Raw genomic sequence first — 24905 nt, 5'->3', positions numbered from 1 at the left:
GCTAAAAATATTACCTGCAAGATTTAAGAAAGTCATCATTCTACAATATTTACCTTCATCCATATTTTGTACATCTTCCCTTTGGGTTGTCCCATAGCTTCAATGGATCTGCAGCAACTCACATTTCCACTAAAAGTTTCAAATTAAAAAGAAACAACAGACAATTACTACAAGGAGATAGGAAGAAAATACGTGCACATATACATTAACCATGAACATACACAAAGCAATCAAGGACATGAGCTTGGAATGCTAACAAAATAGAAAAAGGTTAAATGGATGAATCCAGACCCAAGCAGGCTTTAAGAAAACACCAAATCAAATGTTTAAAGCCCTCCCAATTCCCACAAAATGAGCAATTGAGATTTAGACCCCCAAGTGCACCAATGGAGATCCCAAAGGCAAGCCTTGATAAAGAACACACCAAGCAAAATGAGTCAGCTTAGGCTGAAGAATGGCTTTCTGAACTGTCTAAAACCTAAGACTCCAGGTTTATGGAGTGGAATGAAGAGATCATCTCTTATTCAGCTTAGCAAATAGGAAGAGAGACAATTATATCCCTCGCAAGGAGTGTACCTGCAGAAAGGAGTGACAAGACACAACTTCAAATTTTTCCACCAACTCTTTTTCTTGGCATAATGTGCGCTTAGGGGATTGACCAAGATTACCTTCCAAGCTCACCTAGATTTCACATGTTTTTCAAGTGTAAAACGTATCTCAATTTGGAAAGTCAGTCATCATTTCCAACGTACATTTGCAAATTGAAGCCTAGGCCAACAAGGTGGCACTAGAAGTGGCACATTTACAAGTTCTCAATCACTGTCGCAATGTGCCTTGCACTATGGCAAGTGACCCTACTCGGACACAATCTTTCCCACTAAGCTAGAGAAGAGTAGGAAGTAGCCATTCATGTTAGTACTCCCAAGGCAGCACTGAGAGAGTTTTGCCTCCAACAAAAAGTGTTGGTTGATCTCTGCCTCCTCAAGGGGCCACCCCTTCTTGACATCTTCAGTGACATGAATGAGGGCCTCTTTCATGCAATAACGATAAATTCCCATTCCTAGCACTTGTGATTTCTCCTTGAAATATCCCTATCCAGGAATTTCTGATCAAACCTGCAAATTTCTGAATTTTTGCTTTGCAGGCATTTTGTCAAACAGTTTGCAGCTAATATGTTATGAATTATTTTCTGAATGCAAACATTTAGAGCACCAGTAACTATAATTCTAGCTCATACAACAATCATAGAATTATCACACTATTATAAAATACATTCTATCAAAGACACCCATTTATTAAGCTGACAATGATTACAATGAGCAATAGAGATTTTTGTTTCTGAAAAACCAAAGCATGGGGATGAAGAATACTTGATTTTTAACCTCCAAAATATTGCCAAATATACTTGAACAAGATACCACTTGCTTCTGACCAAAGATAAACTCTATGCTGGGAGCTATTCATTGCAAAAGACATTCACAGCCCTTTACATATGTGAAATTGGATACCAAACACTGCTACAGCTTCTGTATAACTGATTTTTGGATTTAAGTTGGATATGCTGTGTGTCAACCTCATATAGCAGACTACTTTGGAATCCTCGCACCATTCCTACAAAGATTGTGACTTCTTTATGCATGGATAAACATATACAATGCCCAGCTTGTTTTCCTGGAAGTGAATTGACCATCTTTTCCGACTGCTGTAATAAACTAGAGCTGCTAACTTTCTTCATGTCTCCTTTTTCTCCCTATATGCAGCTTTGAGAGTGGCATCTTTTTTATTATTTGACTTGCAGCTACCTTTGCACCTGCTCCATGTCACCTTAAGTATCCCACAACTTATTATCCTCTCTTTCGTTGAGTTTTGTAAGGGGCGGCTAAGTATTTGGGACCCACAACTTCATTTAGTGTTGCATCCAACCAAAAGAAAATCCACAATTCTTTTTATTAATATTTGTTGAATATCAGATACTCCCGAGTCAATATATTGGCTTCTCACGTCCTCACTTTCCCACCTGGCTATGGCACAATTCCTTTCTTAAATAGCCATGTGATTTGGAAAGGGCTTTTATCCTTCTTTTGACTCACGGCAAACCTTTAATCATACTCATGTCCTCTATTTTAGCCTCCACGCTACTCCTTCAAGAAAATTGTTGTGTTGTAAACACACACACCCCATTCCAAATGGGGACCCCCACTTTTTCGCTTTCTAGCTTACTGTTTTTGCTTAGTTGCTTAGCTTGCTAATAATTTTGTAGTATTTAGCCTTTGTTTCTGAGAAGGGCTTTTGTCTTGTTAGTCTGGGAAAGAAGTGTGTTGATCCTTGAAATGGAATAGAGTGTCAAGTAGGTAGGATCAAGTTTCAAGTCCAAAATCCATGAATAAATGTCAGGATTGAGAAGTTGTCAAAAATGAAAAAAAATGTTGCAAAAAATGTTGTCAAGGAAAATCGATGAGGAAAGGGTTGTCAATATCATCGGGACAAGTAGGCAGGGATTTGAGACTTTGGAAATGCTAAAGTATGAAAAATGATGAAAACCTATCATGTCCCCTCTTTAGCTCTGTCTAGCAGAGACATGTGAGTTAGCCTATTATGGAGTCTTGTAGGTTGGCAATGGTGGATAGAGACTCAGTCAGGATATTTAGTGTTTGGATTTGGTGTTTCTGGCAGTCATAGACCAGTTTGGAGCAGTTCCTTGATTTTAGGAGGCAGTTCCTCATTTTAGGAGGCAATTCCTACTTTTTAGGAGGTTGTGACAGCGTCCAGGGTTGGGGTTCCATGAGACCATTCCTTGGTTTCAATTTCAGGAGATTTGGGTGTGTTTCCTAGTTTCTAGGAGCATCCCTAGATTTTAGGGATGAGACTGCCAGTTGATCCATGATTTCCGACATCAGTCACAGACAAGTGACAGGTTCCGTTTCAAACTTTTGGAGTCATTTGAGCCTTCTGCAGCTATTTGGGTTATATTTTTAATATATTTAAATATTTCCTAAGTTAGCGTTTAATTAATTAAATAAGGCTATGTTTATAGCCATTTTGGAGTAATAAGGGGTTTTTGGCTTCATCTAGATGCATATGCCCATGTGTTATAGCTCGTTGGAAAGGTCTTGAACTTTTCTAAATGTTTCCCATTTGTCAGGAATCCTTTTGATGAACGAAATTCTTTTATTTAAAAAAAGTGGCGTTTTCTCTATACTTGGCGACTAAAAATGAGAATTAAGACTTTATAAGCCTAAGCGCACTTTTCATACACTTTTAGGGTTCGAGCTAGAGGGAAGGAGTTATAAGGAGATGGTAACCTAATTATCAAGTATCTTTTACACATTTTCATCTTTGATTTGGAGAATTTGCTCTGGAGAGCGATTCAGCATCTGGGACGAAAACCCCAAGGTCTTGCCTGTCTAGGACGTAGCCCCCAGCACAGTGGTTATTTGGTTCTTGCATTCAGTTTTCAGTGCCTTAGAGTTGGTACGACATCTTTTATAGAGGATTCAGTGGACAGAGTTAGGGTTCAGTGTGGAGATTGGGGTTTCCAGCTTGGCATCACCTAACAGCCGTACGGCTGTACTTTGCAGCCATTTCTCTTCCCACCTGGAGCTATGTAAGAGCTTTGGACGTTTGCGGCAGCCTCCTTATTTATTACAGTATTCACTCTTCATCCAGGTTGGACTCATTGCTTATTGTAATCTTCCTGGAATTGTTTGGAATCACTATCTGGATAATTATTTGATTTAAATAATCAGAAATCTGCTTGGTACGATTCTAATTTGGCTGTGTATGAACAATTATTTCCAATACTCTTTTCATGTACTTGTTCTTCAATTATTACTTGCTGAAAAACTATCAAAACATAAAAAGAATTCAACCTTCTGCAACTTCTGTCCATTTCTGGAAGATTATAGTAAGAAACAGGAAATTCAATTAAAAATAATTAAAAGACTTACAGCAGATCAGCGAAGGGATCCATCAGGGATCTTTCAAAACCCAAGGATATGTTCACTTGACAAGTCAAGGTCAGATTTTCTAACCTTGATGGGAAAGAAAATAAGGAAAATTTTGTATGAATCCTTGGACAATCCTAATGTGAGGTATGGAGTTCAAAGTTCAAATGTTAAAAGTCCTTGTTAGAGGAAGGGAATTCCAAAATTACGATGTATAATCCAAGGTTTAACTGGGGATTCTCTCTCAAAGTTCAAATTTTCCTTTGCATTTCATGGAGAATCCTTGGCAAGGTATGATTTGTGCTCAACAGTCTTTGTCACCTTTTGAAATGCGCTCAATGTAGTCCCTTTCTAACCTTGATATGCGCCCTTGAATGTCCTTGTTCATCATGGATTTCCACCTCACTTAGTCCCTAGACACCTTGCAAATGCACTCACCCTTTCACTTTTGTCCTTGAGCAACATGGATTAGCGCTCATGTTTGTCCCTAGCCTCACCTTATATGCACCCTATGTTTGTCCTTAACCATATCTCAAGTGTGCCCTTCATTTGTCCTTGACAATGTAGGATTAGGGCCCTCCATTTGTCCATGCTCAATGTGGGATTGCGCCCTTCCTAGTCCCTAGTCCATGCACACACCAAATTTGCACGTTCCTTTGTCCTTGTGCAACATGAAAATGCGCCTAGGGCTGTCCTTGGAAACATGGGAATTCCGCCCTAGTTGTCCTGATTCACCTTCAAAACCTACCTATCTAGTCCTTGACCACTATCAAACCCCACCCTTAGTCCTTATGCAAGGTAGAAATCCACCTAAGTGTCCTCCTTCACCTTGAGAACCTGCTGGAAAATTTACCTGGAGCAGAAAATTTGCAGGTCTAAAGAAGAGCAGAATGAATATCACATAGCAAATTAGAATCTGCTTGAGAAAAGTGAATATTCATCCTTTATATATACCCTTTCAAACACAAAGAACAAACCTAGGCCGACCTCAAGGTGAGATGTAGAGCAAAAGAAACCAAGGGCCAATTTGGTCAAATGTTTAAAACCCCCTCAATGCGTGAGAGATGTGTAAAAACATATTAAGTGATGTTGACGGGAATAATCATTATGTTATGTTGGTATATTATGTTTATGTTGTCGTCGGTAATAATGAGTTACGGCGGTCAGTTAGTTAGCCGACGGGTAGGTAGTTGGAGTCGCGACGGTTGTGTCGCACCCCTTCGGCTGTCATATATTGTACCACCTCCGGGTGTTGGAGGACATGTAATGGGGACGACAGAATATAATATGAACATCTCTTGACATTAATGGAAAGCTTATTCTGGTACTTCTTTGGTATTTGCATTGTGCATTGCTGTTCAGTTTCTGTATTCTTCCTGTTTACCCAGTGAGGTAAACATTTGGCGCCGCTGCCTAGACGAACTCGAAACGGAAGACACGGATGGCGCACAGACCCAATGGGCCTACCCGTTGCTGAAATAAACCCAGAAGTCGACGATGCCCAAACAGAACTCTACGTAGGAGAAGACACCTACCGTGAGAACCGACGACAGCAAATCTTACGAGAATTTCATGAGCGCCAGGATGACGGACATAGGGAAGACCGACGAAGGACAAATAATCCTTAAATTGTGAAGGGAGAGAAATAAAGAACACTGTTAGAAGCAGAAGAATTATGTTGATTGTATACAAAAGAATGAATTAATAAAGACGTGTTGTGTTTTGGTTTATGTGTTGTGAAACATGAAATTGTACCACAATTAATGCCCAATTTATTGAATAAAGACAGAAATAAGAAATTAGAAACCGACGAGTGGGAGGCTGCGCAGAAGGCTTTGATTCTGGAACAACGTGTAGAACGTAGACGGAGGCTGAGGCAACTTGCCGAAGGACGACCTGCCGAAGGGTTGCTCGAAGGGAACCAAGGAGGTGTCACGGAAGGTGCAGAAGCCGAGGGGAATTTCTACGCGTCGCCAAACTACGGTAGAGCGAGAAGCCTCGAAGAGTTTCTGGAGGAAACTAGGTTACGGAGAGAACTAGTTGAAGAGACTCGAGATCGGTTCAAAAACTTATCTCTCACGCCACAGAGGGAGGATCACCGAAGGGAGCCGGGCACGAGTGACGGCGAAGGGGGAGCTAACCGCACGGTAGTCACTCTCACGCCACAAAGGGAGGATCACCGAAGGGAGCCGGGCACGGGTGACGGCGAAGGGGAAGCTAACCGCACGATAGGTACAAGGCAGAACACCGTACCTTTGGTCACCACCACAAGAGACATCAGCGGCATCGGAGGGAGCAGCGCCGGAGGGCAGACACGGCCACAACCACCTCCAAGTGGACGACTTCCATCAATGGCGACCAAACAGAAGTTGCCCAAATTCAACGGGGATAGCAAGGATGATCCCGCACGGCATTGCCGTACTTGCGAAACCATCTGGACAGCCAACGGGGTGACTGACCAAGATGAATGGATGAAGCAGTTCCCCGCCACACTGAGACGAGTGGCTATTGACTGGTATTCAGACTTGGATAAAACCGGGGTAACTACGTGGGATGAATTGAAGAAAGCATTCGAGAAGGAATTTCGGCTTCTCCGAGATGATAATGAGATAGTCTCCGAAATCTATGGAACAAAGCAAGGAAAGAAGGAGACCGTACGGGCGTATGGCCGCCGACTGAAGGAATTAGTCGGAAAGATGGAAAGCCAACCGGCTGATGGCTTAAAGAAGCGGTGGTTTGTCGAGGGTTTGAACCCTAAGCTACGACGAAAGATGAAAATTGTGCCTCCGACATCCTACGATGATGCATACAACCGGGCCATGGACTTGGAAAGTGAAAATAAGACGGCCAAAAAGAAGAAGAATAGATCTTCATCATCCTCTGAAGATGATACGTCGGAAGAAGAGAGTAGCAGTGATGAGAAGCCGAAGAAGAAAGTCACGGCCCTTCAGAAGGATATGGAACGGATGTTAAAAGAGTTTAAGACAATGAAGGGGACCACAAGCAAGGATGATGAATTGTGGTGCACGGATTGTAAGGAGAGCGGCCACACAAAGGGTGCCTGTCCCAAGAAGGCATTCTGTGACATCTGCCAGATCATGGGACATTCTACGAAGGAATGCCCATACAATCTGAAGGCATGTAACCAGCAAGTGCTCTTTGCCCAGGAGCAGCCCTCCACATCGGATTCAAACAATAATGCATCTTCCGGAGGCTACCGAGGAAACCGACAAGGCGGACGGGGGAATAATAATAATTCCACTAGAAACAGGGTCCAATACGATGCGAAGGGACGCCCGATTATCCAATGTAGGGCCTGTAATCAGTGGGGGCACTTCGCCCGTGATTGCACGAAGGAAGCCACCCCTCAGCACCTCTGCCGTTGGTGTGGGCCAGGCGACCATGAGGACGCAAATTGCCCACAGGCAGGGGTTAATCTCCTCAACATTGAGAAGGCTGAGAAGACTGGTGAGAAAGAAGTACTGGCGATCACCCGCGCCCAGATGAAAAAAACCACTTATCCCGACCCCCGTATGGAGAAGGAGAGATTACGGGAGGCAAAGGCCAATATTGAACGTGAGATGACGACCGAACGACGAGACAACGAGGTGGCAAGTACATCATCCCGTACGGAAGCGGAAAATAACATCATTGGGCAAATCTTGCAGATGGAGGTGTCAATAAAGGTAAAAGACCTTCTAGACTCTATGCCACAATTGAGGACTGCCATCCTCACCAATGTGCAAAGCACCGCAGCGTCGAGTGCCCCACAGGTACGGGTTCCCGCCACCGCATCGTCGAGTGCACCACAGGTAGGGGTTCCCGCCACCGCTTCGAAGAGTACACCACAGGTGGAGATTTCCGTCAGCCCTTCGACTGACCCGATGTTACTAGCCTTGAGCAGTGGTAGACACCCAGCTGTGGTAAAAATGGGTATCCGTGGGACCATTCTGAAGGACACCATTGTGGACGGTGGATCTGGGGTGAATGTACTACCAGAAGAAACATGGAAGCGGCTGGGGAAGCCCACCCTATGGCCACCCACATTCAACCTGGTGGGAGCGGACCAACACGGCATTAAGCCACTCGGCCTGTTGATGGCCCAGCAAGTGACGATTGGTACGCAACCATTCTTGTTAGATTTCGTGGTTATTTCCTCGAAGAAGAAAGGCTATGACACCATCCTGGGGAGAACGTGGTCGATCAACGCGAGGGTAAACCACAACTGGAAGAAAAATACCCTTTCCATGGAGAAGGGAGGGCGGAAATATACCATTGACCTACACACCCAAGATGTCAGCGAAGAGCTCGCCTCTTCAGACTCGGACTCAGAGGATTCTAATAAAGGGGAAGGGGGTCCCGATGAAAGCAAGGGCAAGAACGCGATGGAACCGAATAGTGAAGGGGTGCTAGAATTGGAGGGATGTTCTGAAGATGAGGTATGCTCGACTAACGGGCTCTTCCACTGGCAAATGGAGGATTACGAAATGTTCCAAAGCTACAGGCTCGAAGTAGAGGAACCAAAGCAACCAACAGAGGTGTACCTGCCAGAATATAGAGAATATTGGAAGAGAGAATATTGGAAGGGAGACGCCCCAAACCCTAGCGGCATAAATAATCCGAAGAGTATCGGCAACGATTGGAACCCTGTATGGAAGACCGCAGTCTTCAAAATCTTTATTATCCTTCTTCTTCTTATGTACGGGAAGGAGGTCGTGGTCCCTATAGAATTTGTGGTTCCAGGTCTTCCGATGGCCATTGAAAATAGACTTGCCACCAACGGGCCCAAATTGAAACCCTATCACGCGAAGCGCGCAGGGGACCCGAGAGGCCGGACGGACACCCGAGAGCCCGAAGGGGGACCCGAGAGGATGGAAGGGGACCTAAGAGGCCGGGCAAGCAACTCGAGAGGCATGGGACAAAAGCAGGAGACTTTTGGGCGAGAAAAACCGAGAAGGATGAAGGGCGATCCCAGAGACAGGGGACCCGAGCCGAAGACTCTCTAGACAACTTCAAAAAAAAAAAAAATCGCACGGTCGTACGACAGCGACCGTACAGTCAAAAAAAAAAAGAAAAAAAAAGAAAAAGAAGGGGAAAATGGCCACCGTACAGTGGGACCAAGGTGACAAGGTGACACCACCGTGCGGTGGAAGCACCGACGGTGGCACCACCGTGCGGTGGCATCACCGACGGCGGAACCACCATGCAGTGGAAGCACCGACGGTGGCACCACCGTGCGGCGGAACCACCGTGCGGTGGAAGCACCGACGGTGGCACCACCGTGCGGTGGGAGCCACCGAAGGCGGTCACCAAGCCAAGACATCAAAGACGCCGCACAACACCACCGCGACGAAGAATAAAACAACCCCGCACACCGCCATCACCGCACAGCAAGGGGTAAAGGGAAGAAGACGCCGAACACCACACCAGCACGCCACCACGTGATGCGAAGGGTAAAGCACAGGCCGACCGCCTCAGGTAGACCAAGCAGCCGCACGATCGGAGGTGCCAATGCTGTTGTTGACCATATAGGGAGGTTGTATGGCCGGGGTGCCATCGGGGACATTACAGTGCCTATAAATTAAAAAAAAAAAAAAAACGACGACGGATTGAAAAATGATTCGATGACATCTGGAGCCTGGACACTGAAAATATTGGAGTGTAGAAGAAGGGTTTTGACATCATAAAATATCACAGAAATGATGCGCGCCATGGACCCCGCGAGGGGCACTGCCCTTCGACCCCGCAGGGGCGCTGCCCCTCGACCCCGCTGGGGGCGTTGCCCCCAGACCCCCAGTTTATTTTTGAGCTACAGAATACCATGGGAAGTGTTGCGGTTGTCCGTATTGTGAGAAAGAAGCCTGTAGCTAAGCATTGGTGGGGAAGCCATAAGCCGTAGAGGGAGACGGATTTGGAGGTTGGGAACAAACAGAGTTTGAGGGAAGGCATTGCAAGTCCGCGCAGTTGTATGACACCAGGGAGTTATTCAGTTCAGTTTTTAGCCTTTGGGGAGTGTGATGGAGGATTTGAGGTGTCTCCTAGCATTTGTGCCAGCGGATTGTGGCCACCTCCAGGCATGACTGGCACGCTTTGAGGAACTCGGAGTATGTCTCGGCTGGACGTGAGGTTGCCTTGGTGGATGCGCAGAGGGCTCGGGAGGAGCTGACCACCAGGTTGGAGGCAATAGTCGCGTGAGACTTAGTTCAGCGTACCCAGGAGTTGGATGCCGAGAGAGCAGCACGGGTGGCTATCGAGGACAAATTGGCTAGGGAGACAGAATCATTTGAGTAGCAGTTGGTGGAAGCTGAGACTGAAAAACGTGTTTTGCAGACAAGTTTGGGTTAGGCCCAGGAGAACTATGATGGCAAAGGAAGCAATATTGGTGAAATCCGCACTTGAGCATCAGATGGTAGCAGAAAAGGGTTTTCAGGCGAGGATGCAGCAAGTGTATAAGATCCGGGCCCGACTGGCGTCAGTAGTTCCTGCCGTTCATCTCTATTTTATATTAAGTCGTCGGAGTCGACTTCTTTTCTTGGGGGGGATGATGTTGACGGGAATAATCATTATGTTATGTTGGTATATTATGTTTATGTTGTCGTCGGTAATAATGAGTTACGGCGGTCAGTTAGTTAGCCGACGGGTAGGTAGTTGGAGTCGCGACGGTTGTGTCGCACCCCTTCGGCTGTCATATATTGTACCACCTCCGGGTGTTGGAGGACATGTAATGGGGACGACAGAATATAATATGAACATCTCTTGACATTAATGGAAAGCTTATTCTGGTACTTCTTTGGTATTTGCATTGTGCATTGTTGTTCAGTTTCTGTATTCTTCCTGTTTACCCAGTGAGGTAAACAAGTGAAACATGAAGACGACTTAGTACATTAAGCATCAATGAAATGTGTGGAAAGAGTAAACAATTTAGAGTTTGCAAAATGAAGCGTGTCAAGTGATAATACAAGGCCAACCTCCTTTGCTGAAAAGTGAGAGCTCCTATAAGTAGAGGATGGAATCATCACTTCCTCATTCGATTGGATGCTCTTTAAGCAAATCAATGAACAAAGCAGCAAATTTTTCTAAGGAGGTGCAAATTCCACAATTCAAAGCCCATTCAAAATCAATTAAGGAGCACAGACAAACGAATTCCATCGGATCATAAGTAAATCACAGCAGACTTGAGCAAATGTCCAACAGTTTGATGCGAATTTGGATAAGGAAATCAGATATAAGTCATGGTGTTGAGAGAAAGAGAGAAAAGGGGGTGAATTATGAGGGAAAAATCATCATTTCATATGCAGATCTGACTCGTTTTTCACCGATTTTATGCATTCCCAGATCTGGATTATCATTTCCAGAATTCCTAAATGTCATTTCCAGATCTTTTAGTGGCTTTGTGAAGTGCTTTTCATGAATTGTTAAAGTTATTAGTGATATTCCACAAACATTTTGAGGACTGAGTTTATATCAATTAGAAATGCAAGAAGTCAATCATTTTCATTTATGTGTTTGGGAATTAACTTAGGGTTTCATCTATTACCATGATCCAATGTGTTTTGTTTTGGTCTTTTCAGGTTTGATGCAAAGAATGAGGCGCATAGAGCATCAAAAGAGGGACTTCCCAACATGAAAGAGGAAAAAGGAAAGACAAGCTTGAGGGTGGACAACATCAAGATTTACACTTCATCAAAACATTCAAGGTCATTACATGGAATGAAGCAAGGAAGATGAAGCATGTTTCAACAACACACAAGGCGAGGGATTTCCAAGTGAAAGGTGGAAATGCGAAAGAAGATACCTCAACAATGCAAAGGACGAGATTAACAATTTCAAGAAGAATCCAAGAAGATCACCAAAGAAAGATTACTTTACAAGTTGATTGCAATGACCTTGGATTTAATACAAGATCACCATGAAGGACTCTACAACAATGACAAGGATGAGAGAATCAAGGTCAACAACATTCAAGATATTTCATGAAGTCAAAAACTACAACAAGGAAATCAAAGTCAAGAATGTCCAAGAAAGAAGAATTTCAAGATTCGAAGGATGAGAATGGAAAGGCGAAATAGGGGCATCACAAGAAGAAGGGTTCCAAATATGAAGTGAAAGTGAAATGTGATCAAGGATATGTAGTCGGCAAAACTGCCATAATAATAAATAATGTTTTGTTACTACAATGTTTTGATTAGTATAATTGACAGTGTAATTGGTTTCAAGAGGTTGTGGTAGTTGCCAACGGTTGGCAATCTTAACCAACCACCAGACACTACATATACTCTCACTGTTGTATCAAGAGATATTAATGATTGTACACGTTACACTTTGATAATAAAGAAAATATCTTTCTGCCATATGTTTTGTTGAGTATTGTTAATTGGCATTATTTTTGTTAATTGGTAGTGCTCGATTAACCACGGGCAAACCATCAGATCTGTTGCCTTCCCAACCATAGACGATAAACTCTTATCGTCACCCCTGAGCACACTACATATGTTTTCCCAATTGATTGATGATCAAATAAATATGATAACACTGCATATATATCAGCCTTGGATGAGGAGACACGTCTCTTACATGAGGGTCGGCTCACATTGTTTAAACAAATATTAATCACATTTTATATTTAATATAGATCATGGTCGGCTCTATGAGTATATTTAATATATACTTATTTTATTTTCTTCAAGTCGGTCTGAGAAGGATACCGACCGAAGCTACAATAACATCAACACTCCCTCTTAGCTAGGGAGGAATCCTTCTCGATATCTTAGTCACATAGTGACATCCACCATGGCTACTCCAAAGGGTGGATCCATCATGGCTACTCCCATGAATGGAAATGCAAATGAACACAACCACCATGACTAATCCCAGAGGGTGGGTCCATCATGACTACTCTCATGAATGGAGATGCAAAAGAACACAAGTGCTCATCACAAAGTCACTCAACGTGATGTCGTCATCTCATCATGACGTTCACCATGGCTACTCCCAAAGGGTGAATAAAACAAGTGCTAAGTCATGGAGTCTCTCACATGACATCCACCATGGCTACCCCCATAGGGTGGAACAAGGGCTTTCACCTCAAACTTCTCTTGCAAAGAAGAATGCACTAACAAGGGCTTGCACCTCAAACTTCTCCCTCATGGAAAAGAATGCATTAACAAGGGCTTGCACCTCAAATTTCTCCCTCACAGAGAAGAATGCATTAACAAGGGCTTGCACCTTAAACTTCTCCCTCACAGAGAACAATGCATTAACAAAGGCTTGCACCTCAAACTTCTCCCTCACAGATAAGAATGCATTAAGCAGATCTTCATGATGATGTGGCTCCTTCCGAAACAGATATCAACCTTCTAGCCTCCTCGTCCAAGGTTGCTTCTGATGAAGTGTCGAACTCCCTCTGAATTTGATATCAACCTTCTAACCTCCTTGTCCAAGGTTGCCTCTGATGAATTGTCAGAATTCCTCCAAATTTTGATTCCTCCTCTTTGAAGAAATGTCTTCAGCCACCAACTCAGTCTCATGGCAGCAAGCATCAAGTTCTTCCTTCCTTGAATGCAATCTCTTATGCTTCTTGATCCATCCTGAAAGCATTTCAAAGAGATTAATAATAGTTCATCTGATGAACCAATGTTATTGCATGAATTTATACTCTACATAAAATTCATGATCATTAATCAAAGGTACAAACAACAAAGAAATACTTATCTCTTTATTGTTGGTACACCATAGTGCTAGACCTGTAGTTGTGACTCATCTTTGCCACCTTCAGTGTTGCCATCCCATGCAACCAACGTCATATATTCCAGATCAAACACAATTTAACAAGGAATGGGGATGGATGCATCTACAACACTTTCTCTCATCTCATAACCGGCCTTCCAAACATCATCTACAAATCTCCTATTTGTCGGTTGCTCTGCAAAGAACGGCCAGCATATCATGGGCACCCCCAAGCTTATGCTTTCAATTGTCAAGTTCCATCTACTCACTCCTTCATTTTCTCCACAAACTCATCAAGCAACACCCATCAGCTGACTTGAAGTGCAAAGTCCTTCTTGACGAAACCTCGCCTTGCTCCAGCCATCTTTCACATGAAATTGGTGGAATAAACTTTGTTTCAGATCTGCGACTTGTTCTAAAGCAAACTGATATATCAATGTCTTTGCACTTGATCAGATAACCTCTAAATCTGAATGTGCCTTCAATACCAACCTCCAATTTTTGTCAAATCGCTAAGGTAGATTAGATAACCTCCCTCTAATTCAATTTTATACCAGCTCCTTCACTGCTGTGCCAAAACCGACGCCTCATGCTATGATGTTGAATGGTCAAATGTAACAGTATTTATATCACTGTTCTTTGAAATGAGTTCCCTATGACGCAACCTTTCAATATCGCCTTAGACACAAATTGATCAATTGGCATCAATAACCAAATCGCCCGTAAGGTTGAGTGGCTGATTATAATGTAGTCTCTTCACTGTGGACAAGGGATGAATTCGTTGGCTCTAAACAAGATCACTAAGTGTCAAAATTACAATTGTTTTCAGTCACTTATTTACCACTGAATATCGCATTATAATCTGATCAAGATCTTCTTCACTGTGGCTCTGATACCATGTTAATTGGTAGTGCTCGATTAACCCCAGGCAAACCATCAGATCTGTTCCCTTCCCAACCATAGACGATAAACTCTTATCGTCACCCCCCATCACAATAAATATATTTTCCCAATTGATTGATGATCAAATAAATGTGATAACACTTCATATATATCTGCCTTAGATGAGGAGACACGTCTCTTACATGAGGGTCGGCTCACATTGTTTAAACAAATATTAATCACATTTTATATTTAATATATATCATGGTCGGCTCTATGAGTATATTTAATATATACTCATTTTATTTTCTTCAACTCGGTCTGAGAAGGATACCAACCTGTTGATGTGTTTTTTTAGGCACATGCGAACACGGAATAAAATACCCAAGAGTATCTTATCCTCTCTTGAACAAAATCTCTCAAATGCTGGAGATAAGCTTAAGGATCACTTGAGAAGACTCCAAGGTTCATGAATGTAAGGTCACTACGTGTGGATAAGCTCATTGGTTTGATGTGATTATGCTGGAATCACAAGGGGACTTACATTTGAATGCCTAAATGCTTAATTTGCTGGAACTTAGATCATCTGATGTTACAATATGATGATGCTTTTGATTCTAAACTAACTTGAGTTTGAAAAAATGGCAAAAGACGAAGGGTTGAGAGAATCTATTCTAATCCTAAGAATGTAGGAAGATGAGTGAATGATTAGATGGAATCCTACCAAGCGAGGTCTCACCATCAAAATGAACAATTTGACACAAGCTCAGTGCAATCTTCTAAGGACGATTCTAAGATGTTCGAATCAATACCATTAAACATTGAGCAATGAGTGTAGAACGATTAAGCTCATAACATTCCAATTGACCACACAAGGCACTCTTACAAGCAGCAAGAGGCTAGTGGTATGGATTAGGCGGATTTCACATAAATATATTCAACAAATTCCTCCACTCAATCTAATTACATGAAAGCAAATTCCTACCGTACGGTTTTGTTTTGTTTTTTTAATATTTTTTATTTTTTATTTTTTTCATACGGTTGCTTGCCGTATGGGCGTACGGTTGTCTGTCGTAAGGGTTTTTTTTATTTATTTTTTTTCTCATTTTTTCTTTTAATTTTTTATTTATTATTTCTTCAGGAGGATTCGAGGTTGGTTGATCGCCTCTGCTCATGATACAGTTTTAATTTCGACCCATTGGTGCTGCCTGCAACCTCCCATCCATCCAGTGTCTACAACTTCACTGCCCCGTTCTCTACCACCTCGCGGACTTTATATGGTCCTAACCATCGTACCTTGAATTTGCCTGGTTTAATCTCATTACACCCATTATATTTCAGTACCAGTTGTCCTGGAGCAAACCTCATTCGCTTTAAAAGCTTGTCGTGCCACAGCTTCCTCCTTTGTTGGGTTGCCTCCGTAGCCCATTGGGCCATCATTCTTTTCTCATCTAGCTTGTTCAAGACATACAATCCAAGCTCTCCATGTCCCCCAGTCTGTTCTCGATTGCAATGCGAAGGCTTGGTGCCATGAATTCCACTGGCACAACAGCTTCCTGCCCGTACATGAGTTGGAACAGAATTTGGCCGGTGGTCACCTTGTAGGTTGTGCGGTAGGCCCACAAGACCGAAGGTAATTTTTCTTCCCAATCTTCTCCCTCGACACCGCAAGACTTGTAAATTACCCCCACGCGAATCTTGTTGGTAGCCTCGGCCTACCCATTGGCTCGCGAGTAATAGGGGTTGGACAATGAATGAAAAATTTTAAATTCGGTAGTGAGGAGTTTGATGACATGGTTCACAAAATGTCCACCCCTATCGCTGGTCAACTACATAGGGATACCATACCGTGTAATGATTTGCTCATAAATCAATCTTGTTGTACTTACGGCCGAGTTGTCAGGCAAGGCCCACGCTTCAACCCACTTGGTTAAATATTTTGTGGCTACCACAATGTAGTGACACCTCCTGGTGCAGTTGGCCTTGAGTGGCCTAATACAATCCAACCCCCAGCGCTCGAATAGTTCCTGAGCATGAGAAGGGTTGAGGGGCATGAAATCCCTTTTCAACGCCTTCCCCGCTCTCCGACACGTATCACAACCTACTACCCATTCTCTGGCATCGTTGTACAATGTGGGCCACCATAGGCCTGCCAGCAACACCTTTCTTGTCGTAGTGTTTGGTCCCATATGGCCTCCCGTTGACCCCTCATTTGCCTCCCTCGGAACACTTGGCACCTCTTCCTCCATCACACACCGACGTAACACCTGGTCGGGTCCCATTTTATACAACAATCCATTAATCAACTGAAACGTGCGGCTTCTCAACACGAGTTTTCTTTGTTCTCCCGATGGCATACCTTGGGGGAATACGAAGGTGGAGATATATTCCCTGATGGCAGTATACCATGCTGGCAATACTATGATCTTGAATAAGTGAGCATCTAGAAAATCGTCATTCACCCCCTCTAGCAACTCTCTGGACCTAATCTGGGACAACTGGTCAACAATGACATGGCTCTTGCCTAGTCGTACAACTATTGTGAACGTGAACCCCTGAAGGAGCAGTAGCCACCTACTTATCCTGCCTTGGATGATGGGTTTGTTTACCAAGTACATCAAAGCCTAGTGATCCACATAGAAGGTGAAGGGCGTTGCCAGCAAGTAGTGCCAAAAATTTTGTACGGCATAGACCATTCTGAGGGCTTCCCTCTCAGTGGTACTACGGCTTTCGACATCAACCGACTGGCAAAATAGATGGGATGATCCAACCCATGTCGCCCTTCTTGCGCCAGTGTAGCCCCAATTGCATAGTTCGAGGCATCCAAGTGTACGTGGAATTCTCGATCCCAGTTTGGATAGGCCAGAATGAGTGCTGCCACCAGTCTCCTCTTGAGTTCCTCGAATGCTTCCCCTTGTGCCGATTCCCATATGTACGATTCGCCCTTCCTTGTCAATTTGTCCAGTGGAAAGGAGAGTTGGGCAAAGTTCTTGATGAACTTCTAGTAGTATCCAATGTGTCCCAAGAAGGACTTGACTCCCATCACATCAATGGGCGACTCCATTTCTACAATTACCCGTACCTTATCCGGGTCAGTTTTCAGTCCAGCTTTACAAACGATATGGCCCAACAACTTCCCTTGTGGTACCATGAATCTGCATTTCCGTGGATTTAAGGCGAGCCTGGCCCTTCAGCATCTCTCCATGCACTCTCTTAGCACCACCAAGTGAGCGTCTTCGCTACTGAAAATCGACCAGTCATCCAAAAAGGCTTTAAAATTTCCCACAGACATCTATCGAAGATGTGAAGGACTATCCTCTGGAAGGTCGTGGGAGCATTGCACAACCCAAACGGCATCCGGTTGTACACATAGACTCCGTCCTTCACCACAAAGGTGGTCTTCAAATTGTCCTCCTCAACTATCGAAATCTAGTTGTATCCCGAAAAGCCGTCCAGAAATGAGTACATTTCATGGCCAGCCACCTCCTCGAGGATGTTGTCTATGAAAGGTATAGGAAATGGATCCTTGATGGTGACTGCATTGAAGCACCGAAAATCCACGCAGATGCGGATTTGGTTGGCCTCCTTCTTCAGTGAGATCACAATCGGCGAGACCCAATCACTCGTCTCCACCCGAAATATGATGCCGGCCTCCAGCATCCGTTCGATCTCTTTGTTCACTTTGGCAGCATAGTTCTTATTCATTCGGTACAGCCTCTTCCATACCGGTTGGGCTCCCGGGACCAATGGTATCAGATGGACGCACATTTCTAGCGGGACCCCCTTCAGATCCTTGTAGGACCAAGCGAATATGTGCTTGTATTACATGAAGATTTTGAATGATGCGGCCTTCAACACCGGACTCCAATCGTCGCCTACCCAGATATTTCGAGGGTGGCAGTATCTCCTAAGTTTGTCTCCTTCACAATGGGGTCTTCGTACTGCATTGGTATGTCCTCTGAAAATTTGTACGCCGAGACATCATTTACTTTGCCGTCTCCCTCCTTATACTTCGTGTACTATGGCGGGAACTCCTCCTTCTCACCTGGCTCATCCTCAATCTGCAGCATGTGACAAGCAGGGTGAAACACTTCATAGTCTTCCATTTGCCAGTAGAAGAGTCCATTCAATGAGGAAGTGTCATCTTCTGAGCATCCACCGAGTTCAAGTACCCCTTCGTCGTTTGGTTCCCTCTCGTCTTTACCTTCATAGGAATCCCACTCCCATCTATTTGAGTCCTCTGAATCAAAGTCAGATGATGCGAGTTCCTCACCGACAACCTGGGTCCTTAGGTCAATGATGTACTTCCGCCCCCCTTTCTCCATGGAAAGGGTGTTCTTCTTCCAATTGTGGTTCACCGTTGCTGTAACCAGCCACCCTCTCCCTAAGATGGTGTCATGCCCCTTCTTCTTCAATGGGATTACCACAAAATCAGGTAGGAAGGGTTGTGTGTCGATGTCATATCTCTCCTTCTCGAGCTTCGTGTTGGTCTGTTCCTACCAAGTTGAACGTGGGTGGCCATAGTGTTGGCTTCTCGAGCTTCGTCCATGATGGTGTCTTTGAGGATAGCTTCGAGAATTCCCATCTCTACTACCGCAGGATGCCGACCACTATTTAAGGCCAACAACATTGGGTCAGTCGAGGGGCTGACTGGAACTTCCGCCCGTGTCACACCCGAAGGTGCCTGTGCAGTGGTTTGTACGGAACTAAAAATGGCGGTTCTGTTGTGGCATTGTGTCTAGAAGGTCCTTCACCCTTATCGACACCTCCATCTGTAGTACTTGCCCAATTATGTTATTTTCGGCTTCAGTACGGGATGATGTACTCACCACCTCTTTGTTTCATCATTTTGTCGTCATCTCACGCTCAATGTTGGCTTTTGCCTCCCGTAATCTCTCCTCCTCTGTACGGGGGTCGAGATAAGTGGTCTTTTTGGTCTAAGCACGGGTGATTGCCAGTACTTCTTTATCACCAATATTCTCAATGTTGAGGAGGCTAACCCCTGGCTTGGGGCAATTTGTCTCATTGCGGTCTCCAAGACCACACCATTTGCACAAGTGTTGGGGTGCCTCCTCTTTCTGGCAATCCCGCGCAAAGTGTCCCCACTGGTTGCATGCCTGACAATGAATCATCGGCCATCCCTTGGCATCATACTGCATTCGACTCCGATTATTGCTATTATTATTGTTGCCTCTTCCTCCCCTTCGGTAACTTTTGTAACCACCAGATGATGTCGTGGTGTTGGCTTGAGGCTGTGATGTGCCTGTTGTCGCTGACGGCTGCTCCTGGGTGAACAGCACTTGGTTCCCGCGTGTCTTTATGTTGTAGGGACATTCTTTGGTAGAGTGTCCTGACACTTGGCAAATATCGCAAAAGGCCTTTTTTGGACAAGAGACTTTTGTGTGACCTTCCTCCTTACATTTTGCGCACCATACTTCCTCATTTTTGCTGGTGTTGCTTTCCTTCATGCTCTTGAATTCCTTCATCATGCAATGCATATCCTTTTGAAGGGCTTGCACCTTTTTACTCGACCCCTCGTCGCTGCTACTTCCGTCAGAGGAGTCCTCCTCTTCAGAGGATCTGTCTTTCTTTCACCTGGATGTCTTCCCTTCTCTCTCCAGGTCCATTGCCCGGTTATAGGCATCGTCGTAGGATGTGGGGGGTACAATTTTCATTTTCCTTCTAAGTGACGATTTTAAGCCCTCCACAAACCACCTTTTCTTCAACCCATCGTCGGGCTGGTTATCCATTCTTCCCAACAATTCCTTGAGGCGTCGGCTATATGCTCAAATGGTCTCACTTTTCCCTTGCTTGGTGCTCAGGATTTCTGCTACGATTTCATTATCATCTCTGAGGAGTCGAAACTCCTTTTCGAAGGCTATGTGCAATTCATCCCAAGTTGTCAGTTGGGTTTTGTCAGCATCCAAGTACCAATCGGTGGCTACTCCTCGTAGGGTGGCAAGGAATTGCACCACCCATTCCGCCCTATCGGCCACGCCATTGACTGACCAGATTGTTTAACATGTACGGCAATGCCATACGGGGTCTTCTTTCCCATCTCCAGTGAACTTCGGCATTTTTTGCCGATTCGCCATTACATTTCTTGGCGGTGGCCCAATCTACCCTCCGAAACTCGAATTTGACCCTCTAGGAACTCCTCCAGACACTGGTCCTCCCGAAGGTACTCCGTCAAGATTTGGTTCGTTGGGTCCCACCAAGTTGCTCTGACTACCAGGGTGTGATGAGCTTGCCCCAAACAGATTGCTTCTACTACCGTGACCTTGTGTCCTCCCGACACCTTCAGCCGCACCGGTATCCTCAGCCTCTCTCTTCTCGGTCTCTATCTCCTCTTCCCTCCTGGTCTCGGCACCTCTGTATGGCATGTACGGCTCTACCGTACTCCCGTCACCGATCTCCTCCAATGTTAGGGAAAGGTCCCCCAACCATTTCCTGGTGGTTTCTATTAGTGTGGAAACTTGGCCCTCGCCAGAGCCATTACTGCCATTTTCGTCGCTTTCTTCCTCGGCAATCCTCTTGAATCTTCTTCGTTCTACTTGTTGCTCGAGAATTAATGCTCGTTGAGCGGCCTCAGAGTCCCCTATGTATTCCTTCTTATTTTTGTCCTTATTTAGCAGATTGGACATTAATTCATCCCTGGTATACAATGTATGTCACTACAGTGGGGGTGTTCTTGTTTATTCTCCTTCGCCTGTACACAATTCAGGGATTATTTACCCCTTGCTCGGTTTCATTGCGCTCCTCCTCTTGGCACTTGTGAAAATCCCGTAGGATTTGCTGGCGTCGGTTCTCCCAATAGGTGTCTTCCCTGCGGTTTTGAAGAGCCAAAAATGCTTGTGCCAGAAGGTTGGGCAAGTTGTTCATCAAACAATTTACCGTTGGGCTTACACCAAGCGCACTCCACACAGCATCCTTTGGAACATCCTCGGTGGTGGCTTCCCTTCGTACGTGTGTTTCAATCGCCACCTAGAGGATGCAGGAGAAATCTTTCATAAGTGCTATTTCTCCCTCGAATAGTTCTTCAGACTCTTCGTCAGGGTTACTGCTCGTCCCTTCGGCCAATGGTTGTCCCATTATCCAGGTGCCATGTAGTATATTCCCGTGCTCTGGATAAATTTCGGCAACGGTGCCAGATGTTTACCCTCTAGGTAAACAGTTTAGAACATACAGATAGAATGCTTAACGAAAGACAATAATACCATAGATACTAGATAAGATCAAGAAAATATAAGAAATACTATTCCATTCATAATCATGTCTATCATTACAAGTTACCTTCCATGGTATATAAAGGTACCGAGGGGATGCGAGGGGCAACTGTCGCACCCGTAACTACCATCCCTCGGTTACCTTACTAACAAAGTAAAGTACTACCTAATTAACTATGGTTTTATTCCCGTACAATATTACTGCCAACAGCTTGTTGAAATAACAAATTTCACCATAACTTCAATGAAAAGAATATCTCATTTACAAGTCATACCAACAATTTTTCCTTCTCTTAATCTATTCTAACTCTAATTGCTATCCTATTCTCTCCTAACTATTAGCTATCAACTATTCTCCAACTATTAACCTTTACAAATGAAGAGTCTAAGTTTTTATAGAGAGCTCATTTACAACAAATGGCTAGCTAGGATTGATTGTCCATCAATGGCCAGGATTCTACAATGAAAACACTAATTAGGGTTTGTTACAACAAACTCTCCTTAGCCAATGAGAAAATTACATTCCATGAATGTGGACCAATAGATATCAGGGGTAGGTGCCTCGAAGTTTGTGCCATCACTGGTGAGTCAGGTACATTGAATCAAGACTTGCTGATGTGGAACTTCATTGATTAGTGGAGATGATTGGGACGCCATCTAGGATGCCACTTCAATTTGCACCTTTGTAGGCTTGATTTGATTGATCTCTTCAACATTCTCTAGTTCACTCAAAGTAGTGGTGATAGGAGTATTAATGTAGCTAAGTCTTTCTTCTATCCTTGCTTGCTTGCCTTGAGTGACTGTATGATTTCTTCATACCTTCAGGGTGTGATGAGAATTGAGATTCCTCTTAGGTATTTTGTGCTTGTAAATGAAGCGTTCCCTTTACATGCTGGTGTAGATATCTTCCTTGCAACTCAATCTTGATGTTGACATTTTCTCTTTAAGACGCTTAATTTGATCTTCCTCCAACGTGATTCTCTCCATTTCTTTCTTCATTTTCTGCAAAATAAACAAATAAGCATCAACACATATGATATATAGCCTTTTCATACTTCTATTTTGACCTGATCTCTCATTCTGATTTCATATGATTTTTCACTAAATCTGATCAAAGGACTGACAATAATCAGTGAATTCAATGTTCTGCTCTTGATTCTTTTAATCAGGGACGTTTTAATTTGAAGTGATGTTGAAATGAGGATTTCACACTTACCTTTATAGGCACCTAAGGTGAATGAATGTGTCTTTTACCCTAAGGCCGCCTTTGTCATGAATTAAATTAAATCAAGAACTTACCTTGGCCGACTTACCTCTAGATTGACTTTGAATTTGTTTTAGGCGCTAAGGTCATGTATTAGTTAATTTTGAAAACATCATATGAACTTTGCTCCATTGTGTCAACTCATGAAGTGCACTTCACTCTATGTCCTTGCTAGGGACAGGGACCTAAAACATAGATTTCGCTCTTTGACCTTTGAGAGAACAAGGCCTAAATAAGATTTTTTGCGTCTAACACAATTTGCTGGCTGACCTTTATAAAGCATGTTCTCATTCAACTTACTGCATGTTATTTGAGCAGACAAGGCCAAGATAAGTGTTTCGCTTTACGTCCTTAACAAGGACAGGCCCTAAAGATGAATTTCGCTCTATGTCCAAGGTAAGGACGAGACCTATAACAAACTTCGCTCACCAACCCTCCTAAGGACAAGACTTAAAGTGAGGTTCTCTCACCGTCCTTGGCAAGGACAAGACATATTTAACAGTTCGCTCTCTGTCCTCTCTAAGGACAAGCTCAAAAATGATCAAGTTCGCTCTATGACCGGCCTAAGGACAGGCCCTATAATCAAATCCACTTAGTGATCGGCTTAAGGATAAGTTCAAGATATAGATTCGTTGTAAACTCTTTCCAGGTTCGCTCAATGGCCGGCCTAAGGACAGGTCCTATAATGCATAGTTCGCTCCAGGATGACCTTCCCAAAGACAAGCTGAAATCGCTCTATCTCCTTTGTGAGGACAGCCTTCAAGACATAAGTCGCTCTAGGACCAGTTCAAGGACAAGTTTTAAAGTGCAGTTCACTCTTTAGACCAAGGTAAGGCAGGCTTCAAAACATAATTCACTCCATGACCTTGACGAGGATGAGGTCTGAAACAGATCGCTCCAAGACTTCTATAGGAACAAGGCTTGAAAGATGTTTTCGTTCCAAGCTAATGCAAGATTCATGATCAAATGAAGAGGCTCGTTCCATGCCCTTTATGAAAAATTTGCTCCATAACCTTGCTAGGAACAAGACCCAAAGATAAAATTCGCTCCATAACCTTGCTAGGGTAATTTCTTTTGCAATATTATCCAATTCAGAGGTTGGTGAAACAATTTGGCCTCCAGCAACTGGTAAATACACCTCTTAGAGAAGTGTCCCCAATTGACCTCTAAACATGGGTATCCTAAATAGTGTGGATTGTTGTTTAAGCCCTAACCTCACCAGCTCAAAGTCAAAAACTAAATGAGAAAAAACTAAAACTATAAAACAACTATGTGCCATAAGATTGTCTAAAGTAAGCCAAAACAATGTTCTAATCACAGTGATCATAGAAAGATCTCTAGGTATCTTCATATAATATAGATAGGTATGTATTTCTTCTTCTTCTTTTATTCTAGAAACAAAAAATACTACATAGAACTCATCTCCTATATCCACTTGTAAAACCTTCAACATAAAAAATTAGTATGGGAAGAAAACTCAAGTTCCAAAGTACATCTTTAACCCTAAAAGCCCATATTTTCCACCAAATAAAGTGAACAAACACAAATACTAAAGCATACCTAGAAAGTTTTTCAAGCAGCTCATCAAGACATTTATCTTTGACATAAAAAATCCCCTTCAACTGCTCCTTGAATATTTCCCTGCAGCAACCATTCCAAATATTTCAGCACAAAGTCCATTAATGACAGAAACCTGCTGACAGAGTACTCTAAATAACAGTGCCCAAATTAATAATATTGAAAACAGGACTTAGATGAAACAGAATTGATTGCATATTTCTCTACAGAAACTTTTTCAGTTCTTCACCATTGGGGTAAACAAGAACGTACCGACAGAATACACCATATCACCAATAAATAAAA

General features: G+C 43.6%; 1 protein-coding gene across 5 annotated transcripts in view; it reads right to left on the bottom strand.

Moving 5' to 3' along the window:
• LOC131044847 (uncharacterized) overlaps nt 1–24905 on the bottom strand; it is an 83181-nt gene that overhangs the window by 44721 nt on the left and 13555 nt on the right. For 3 of the 5 annotated variants that reach the window (XM_057978302.2, XM_057978301.2, XM_057978305.2), the window contains exons 2-3: nt 24603–24683; nt 54–108 (exon numbers count right to left, since the gene is read on the bottom strand). In XM_057978302.2, coding sequence (XP_057834285.2) covers nt 54–108; nt 24603–24683 — 136 coding nt within the window. Of the gene's footprint in view, nt 1–53; nt 130–24602; nt 24684–24905 lie in introns of all 5 variants that reach the window. The other 2 variants (XM_057978300.2, XM_057978303.2) reach the window with 1 other exon arrangement.

Source organism: Cryptomeria japonica, chromosome 1 (genome assembly GCF_030272615.1).
Source record: "Cryptomeria japonica chromosome 1, Sugi_1.0, whole genome shotgun sequence".
Lineage (NCBI taxonomy): Eukaryota > Viridiplantae > Streptophyta > Pinopsida > Cupressales > Cupressaceae > Cryptomeria > Cryptomeria japonica.
The sequence above is the reverse complement of the archived record's forward strand: the minus strand, read 5'-3'. Positions and strand labels throughout refer to the sequence as shown.